At 46.0% G+C, this 7,542-nt stretch overlaps 1 protein-coding gene across 2 annotated transcripts; it reads left to right on the forward strand.

Annotated features, from left to right (window-relative positions):
* The first annotated feature begins 943 nt into the window (after positions 1-943).
* On the forward strand, positions 944-4,054 carry LOC125534282 (uncharacterized). Of its 2 annotated transcripts, XM_048697544.2 has the most exons (5): positions 944-1,546; positions 1,888-1,982; positions 2,125-2,366; positions 2,908-3,072; positions 3,628-4,054. In XM_048697544.2, the coding sequence occupies exon 3, from the start codon at positions 2,179-2,181 to the stop codon at positions 2,323-2,325; it is 147 nt and encodes a 48-aa protein (XP_048553501.2). In that variant the 5' UTR covers positions 944-1,546; positions 1,888-1,982; positions 2,125-2,178; the 3' UTR covers positions 2,326-2,366; positions 2,908-3,072; positions 3,628-4,054. The 2 variants fall into 2 exon arrangements, with proteins under 2 accessions (XP_048553501.2, XP_087396375.1); XM_087540249.1 differs by lacking the exon at positions 1,888-1,982.
* Positions 4,055-7,542: the final 3,488 nt, after the last annotated feature.

Consider the following 7,542-nt stretch of genomic DNA (forward strand, 5'->3'; position numbering starts at 1 on the left):
CTCTATCTCTACTCTTATAAAAAACAGAGTTGGTGATGACGGTGTGCCTGCCATCCTGCAATATAGGCCGTCCAATCTATATCTGACAGATAGGAAGGAAACTATGGCAATTTTGCAATAACATACCCGTACCCGTCATCAAATTTGCAGATAAGGCCTTCTTGTGTTCATCCTTGTCTCCCACAAGATAAACTACTCATATAAATGCATCTTGATGTTCTGTGCAACGCATGGGCATCTTGCTAGTTTCTCTACTCTGATAAAAACATAGTTGGTGATGATGGTGTGCCTACCATCCTGCAATATAGGCCGTCCGATCTATATCCGACGGATAGGAAGGAAACTATGGCAATTTTGCAGAAAGATACCCACACCCCTCTCTAGATTTGCAAATAAGGCCTTCCCTCGTTCATCCTTTTCTCCTACAAGATAAAATACTCATACAAATGCCTCTTGATGTTCCGTGCAATGCATGGGCATCTTGCTAGTTCTAAAAAACTATACATCATTTTCCACACTATTGGTTGCCGATGAAGAACCTACCCAAGCACAGCGCGATACAGGAGCGACGCATAATTACAAGCTGATATTCTGTTGGACAATGGAGGCTATAACCAATTACTTTTACCGAAACAATAGCAACCAAGAAATTTGAAGGATTGGTATGAACAGAATTGGAACTTCACGTGTACTTCTAAGTGATTCAATACACACATACACTACTAGGGAAAACCTTCTACACAGAAGTTTAGCAGTAGCGCGGTTTAAAAATGGTATAAAAACCGCGCTACTACTAAGTTGATAGTAGTAGCGAGGGGTATAAACCCGCGCTGCTACTAAGTGGTGTCCAACAATGCCCCGCAGATAGGCCATAGTAGTAGCGCAGGTAAGACCCCCACGCTACTACTAAGCGTGTCCACCCCGGCCCGACCCACACTCCCACCCCACCACGAACACATGACTAAAAAACAGTGTTCCTCGGTCCACCCCACCCTGGCTCCTCTCCCCACGATCTCCTCGCCGCCTCCACCACCCACCCCGGCCGGTTCCGGCGAGCATCGGTCGTGCGCAATATTCCCCCAAGCTCCGCCCCTCCATCCAGATCCGACATGGTTGCAGTTCCTACATGGCCACCCTCTTCTCCACCGCGCTCTCGCACCACTTCATCCCGCTCCTCCGCCGCCTCCTTTGCCTGCGGCCCACTGCGCGCCGTGTCGGCGCTGCTGGTGCCGCGGAGGCGGCTCCTGCTGCCCATGGCCATGGGGGACGCCGGGGGGGACAGAGCGAGGGCGCCGGGGGAGGATCTGCCATTCCCGGTGACGGCGCAACAGAGGAGGAGCTGAGCTGTTGTGCGCGTCGGACAAGGAGCTCAAATCCTGCTCCGGGAGGCAACGCACAGGAAGTAGCAGCTGAGCCAGAGGAGATGCATGGGAGGGAACGCGTCGTTGCCGTCCGCCTGACACCCCCGCTTCTTCTCCGCCGTCGGCGTCGTCCCCATGATTCAGCTGTTCTCTTGCCAGATCTGAATGAACAGGGCATCTCAAAGGTTCATTCTCTGGCTAAGTACACTTCTGATTTGTTTTTCCTCCTTCATTAATTGCAAAGGGGATTAATCACCGCTATCTGATTCTGCTTGTTGTATTGTTGTTTTTGAGTAAAATTGGTATGCCTATATGTAGAGAGTTTTGTAGCTAACTGATGAAAATAAAATGTGGCATCTCAGAAGACTTTTTGTTCGTCTGAATCCTAAAGCTATATGCAGATGCGTAGATGGGGAACTTAGGGGAGCATTAAGATTAAAACATGAGGGTCAGTTTCAATAGATAGTAAGATTAAAGCGCCAGGGTAAATTTTTACTGAAAGTCAAATTGCTGTATATTTCTTCAGTGGGTGCATCTGCATCGGGCAACCCAACTTCTTCACCATGATTGAGCTGATCAATCTTCACATCTGAATGAACAGGGCATCCATCCATCTCAAAGGTTTATTTTGTACGACTAGCTAATTAAACTTCTTATTTGTTTTTTCTTATTCTTCCTTTAGTAATTGCTAGCTGATTCTACTTGTTGTACTGCTGTTGGTGTGAATCCCATTTGAAAATTGCTTTGCCTGCAACTACAACAGCAACGCCAGCAAAGTAAGGAACGCTAAGGCTAGGCAGAGCAAGGAAGTGGAAGGATGACCATGCCATGGGGGCTGGTGGCGTACATGGTGGACATGGTGTGGGCGGTGCTCGCCTGGTGGGTGTCGGCATGCCTGCTGGTCGCCAACGAGATCGCCCGCGGCATGCGGGCCGGGGAGATTGGCCCCTTCGTCGTGGGGTGAATCTCACTTCGGGAATCCTCCCTTCTAACTCCTTCATGCAGGTGCTCTGCTCTGAACCTTCTGCTCTAGTTTCTTTGCTAGTAAATTGATGAACATGGGGATACATTTTTTGATTACCCTATCTGCTCTGTATCTTGAAATACACGCTGGCGATGTGTTAATTGGCTCTGAGATTTGTGTTTGCCAAATATATTCAAGTACCTAACAAGAGGCTAATGAGAGACTTTATACAGAGTAGTTTTATCTTCTGGATATATGTTATTTTTCTTCTGGATAAGATAAGATGTTCTTATACTGGTATAGGTTATACTATACTGGTATAGGTTATTTTTCTTCTGGATAAGATAAGATGTTGTAAAATAGTCTCGGCTTGAACTAAGTTCAAATTGGTTCAGTAAATCACTACGCAAATGAATGCTCCATTGCAGCAGAGCTGCACATGGACGTGGAGTTGTTATACAAGTGAATGCTGTTCTGCACTTTTGCTTATTGTTCGCTCCTCCTTTTGCCCATTTTATTTCCTTAGGCAACGTACTCTGATTCAGCCAGGACATCACACGACCGTGCTTTGTTTCTTCTCAGGTCCATCCTGATTCGAGCTTCCTGGACAGCAACAAGGCATGCCTTGGCCGCCATTGAGCAGAATGCCGCTGGTGGCCAGCGGCGACAGAGTGTCGTCTCAGCGGATAAGGGAATATCAAGCGAGACATCATCATCATCAAGCTAGCATGGGAGTTTTTCCTGCAAGCAAGTATCTCATTATCCTTACCTTCATCTGAACCACACTTGCATTTTTAAATCTTTGGAGATGGCGTACGATAAGGCCCAGATGAACGCTTGTGGAAATATTACAGCCCCACTGTTAGGAGTACAAGTTAAGTCCTAACAGACTGGGCGTAAGTGGATTGGTTTGCCTTTTGATTAGTATATAAGTAGATGGTAGCAGACCTGGACAAATAACATTAAAAATAGACTTCGCCTATTCCCTGTTTTGAAGAGCAGTGGGAATCAATTTTGTGATGTCCTTTGTTGGCGATTTCCCTATCCATGAAATGATAAATTTGAACAGATGTTAACTGTCAAATATTTCAAGCATATATAGCTCAAATACACTAGTATTTCTTGAATGCACCAAAACAAGAAGATATCATGAACACGTACAGCTAGGGTATGCATTTAGTAGGTGTTTTCCGTTTTGAAGATTCATAATAGACTAAAAGAGACATAAATTGAAGAAAATACCCTACTGGATCTGCACGAGGGCGCGAACTAACAAGTTTTCACTTTCTCGACTGGGTGCAGGGTGATCGACGAGGACTACTGCGGACCGATGGGAGTCGTGCTCTTCAACTACTCGGAGGTAGACTTCACCGTGAAGCCCCGCGACCGCGTCATACAGATTATCGTCCAGGTGATTATGACGCAGGAGGTCCCCGGGGTGGAGAACCTCGATGCACCGTCCGGTCACCAGGTGGAGGACGACGCCATTGTCCGGAGTTCCTCAAGGTGGAGGACCTCGACGCTTTGTACATACATCTAGAGAAGTGGTCTGGTTAGGTTGGTGGTGAAACGCTAGGGAAGGTACCAACCTTTTGATGATGGTTGTGTGCGTCCTCGTGATCTCTTCGAGTTGAGATGTTCAATGTTGCATCCATGAACACTGCTAGTGTTAAGATGGTTCTGTGAAATTTATTTTGCACTGGACGTGTCTCTGATCTCCATTCATGACTACTGCATCTATTTTTATTTTTTTAATTACTAATTTGTTACTAGTAGCGTTGGGAAAAAAGTGCCCTACTAGTATTTAGGATACTAGTAGCGCTGGTTTTATAGGCACGCTACTACTACTTCATTAGTAGTAGCGCGAGTCTATAATAGCAGTAGCGTGGGCGGCACACGCTACTACTAACAAAGTTAGTAGTAGCGTGGGTCTCACCCACGCTACTACTAACTATTAGCTGTAGCGCGGGTACCCGCGTTGCTAGTAGCCTTTTTCCTAGTAGTGATAACCAATCGAGGAGGAGAATGATGGTCGCGGCAGCCTCTATGCATCATGGTCGGCAACGGGAGCCAGTTCATTGTCCACGACGGTGGTGCTTCTGTGCTTGGCGTCGGCTTCCGGGAAGCAGATCCGAGACCATGGAAGCACTACAAACAAAATACACTTCCGTGATGATACGTGTTTGTCACAGTAGGTCGCTTTTTTTGTCATGCATGTACATCCATGACAAATTTATGATAGAATCAAGATAGTCATACCTGTGCTGTCGTAGAAGTGTTCCATGACATTACCAAAATTATCATCACGGAAGTGTCCACTTCCATGACGATAAATCGCGCGTCACAGAAGTGCTTTCGTTAAGGGTGACCGACACATGGCATCCACCGTAACGGAACGCTGTTAGGCTATCGGGTCGGGTTTTGGATCCGATAACCCGTTAACAGCCCTGACCAATGGGGATTTTCCACGTGTAAAATCATCATTGGCTAGAGGAAACACATGTCGGCTCATCGCCGGGATAGATGTCATCCACTCATTGGACAGAAGGCGCCTATGATACATCGACACGTGGCACTGCCCAACAAGTTTAAATGGGCCGGCCCAACTAAAGTCCCACAAGATTTTGCGGACCATGATGGGCCGGCCCAGCTAAAGGCCCATGAGATTTTGCGGACCATAATGGGCTGGCCCAGCTAAAGGCCCACAAGATTTCATGGGCCATAATGGGCCGGCCCAGGTAAAGGCCCACAAGATTTTCGTGTGCCATAATAGGCCGGCCCAGGTAAAGGCCCATGGTGACTCTAGCCCGTAATGAACAGTAATTTTCTTTATACCCGTTAACGGCCCGTGATTTACATGGGCCGTTTCCAGCCTGTGTTAGCTTTCGGCCTATTGACGGCCCATATGTTCTTGGGCTCCTTTTCGGCCCTCGATTACTTCCGGCCCGTTACTGGCCTATTCTCCTAATGGGCCAAATTCGGCCCATGGCAAGAGTCGGCCAGTTACTGGCCTGTTCCACTAATGGGCCAAATTCGGCCCATGGCAAGAGTCGGCTCATTACTAGCCTGTTACCCTAATGGGCCAAATTCGGCCCATGGCAAGAGTCGGCCCGTTTCTGGCCTGTTAAACCGTTGCGCCGTTTCCAGCCTGTCCTATATTCTGGCCCATTAACGACCCATTATGCCTGTGACAGAATTAAGCCTTTGCTGTCCTACGGCCTATTAACGGCCTGGGCCGATACCAATTACGCCCGATTATGGCCCATGTAGACCCATTTATCCGACGGCCCGAGGCCCACCGATTACAGGCCCATTTATCGATGGCCCGTAGGAGACCCATGGATCCTACGGCCCGCATATGGCCCATGGTAGTTGCGGCCACTAGCAAACCAGGGAAAAAGAAGACTAGGAAATAAATAAGGCCGAAACTAACGCTAGGCTATTAAGGCGATTGCACATATTACATCCACTCGGCATCAAAGATCGCCACCAGTGCAAATATAGGGAACACCCTACACTATACAAAAATGGCTTACTATTTTCTTCAGGCGGTGGCTGCACGTTAAGAATAAATTTTGTATCGCACCAAAACAAATTACAACTATATAACAAAAGGAAGGTTGGCATAAAACTTAACAGTCTAGCAGATAAATGCACCACCAAAAGTTCAGAAGCTTAGTTCATTTGACCTGACTGTTACGTTTTCATGCTGTATTGTCCGATGGAGCACCATAACCCTCGCCTTCATTTCCCCTAGGCTCCTGAACAACATATCAAATGTATGATAGTCTGGTTTCAAAACCATGCATATCTTGACGACATTGAGCAATGTTTCTCCTTGTTTCACAAAGGGTCTCTGTTAGGGAATGGACTTGTGTCTAGAGCACAGATACAACATTGCTTTGAGCTTGCATATCTTGATCATGAGGCAGTTTGGACGATATTGCCTTAACAACCAACCCAGTATTACGCGGGAACGTGCTTTTGGCACTGTTAGTGGACAGGTACTGACCCACTGCAGCAAGAGCTGACATTGCGGTTATAGTTGCCTCGCCACCTTCAAAAGGTGGCGGTTCCACCATTCTTTCCATAGCTCGCTGAAAAGTTGAGGTTTTACATTAGTAGTACCAGAACAGAAGATATTAAGGAGGCAGCAAAACCAAACAAAATAGCTTTGGTCTATATACAGAACTTATTCTGGTGAACCCATGTAAAATATTAGTTGTATTTTATTGCAAAGTACATAATAAAACCAGGTTCTAAAATATGACCATGTACCATCGCTAATGTATTGTCTATTTCTTCACATTGTATTGAGGGCTAAGGATAAAGAGACAAAGTTTATAATACGGTAAGCATAGTATGACATCATTCATATCACAAAACAACTGAGAACAGACAAAAAGGCAATTGTAACATTGTGTGGGCAAGTCCAGCATGGAACTAGATTACGGGTCAAGATCAAAGGAACATCACTCCTCTCTTTTAAACCTTGTAAGGTGCAATGATACGCTAAGACAATTGTGTATAAAATTGAAAGGAGTAATAGACATTGGCTGTAAACCATGCAGTTCAAGGCACAAGTCAGAGTAAGTAGTAGTTAAAAGGCATGAGGATTAAGGACTTACAACAGCGGCTTTGACTGGTGTAGTCATGCCCTTCTTCTTGCTGGTGTGACAGTCCTTGAAGATTTCCACGGCATTTGGTTCAGGTACTTTTTGGTCCTTGCGGGCTTTCCTCTGCATTTGGAACAAGTCAATATAGATCTGATAATATGGTACAGCGAAAGGAGTGAAACAACAGCTAATTACAAGAGCCTCGTAGTGTGCAATATAGCTACGAGATCCTGTCGTCTGTTGGAATTTCACTTTTGTACGGTTGGCCTTGTTGTTTGAACAGTTCACCTACAAGAAGATAGATTTGTGTGGCACATGCGTAAATAGGACTTCAACATGTGATCTGATGACATATATATAATGTACCTGATACTTCGAATCGGACCAGTGTTTAACGAGGCCTCTCCAGTCTTCATCAGATATATTTTCCACTGGAGATGTTTGGGCAAGTTCACTGTTAGCCTTGCCTTCAAAGTGAGTTTTCCTCAAGTTATACCGATACTGTCGTAGAGCAGATTTGAAAACATGGGTGCAAGCTTGTCTGGTTGCATCATCTTGGCTATCCAACTTGTACCTCATCTGTTGAAAATTATGGGAGTCT

This window comes from Triticum urartu, chromosome 2A (genome assembly GCF_056163025.1).
Source record: "Triticum urartu cultivar PI428250 chromosome 2A, HENAU_Tu73, whole genome shotgun sequence".
Lineage (NCBI taxonomy): Eukaryota > Viridiplantae > Streptophyta > Magnoliopsida > Poales > Poaceae > Triticum > Triticum urartu.

Coding starts and splice junctions, on each gene's coding strand:
- LOC125534282 (XM_048697544.2), top strand. CDS start 2,179: ATGACCATGCCATGGGGGCTGGTGGCGTACATGGTGGACATGGTGTGG.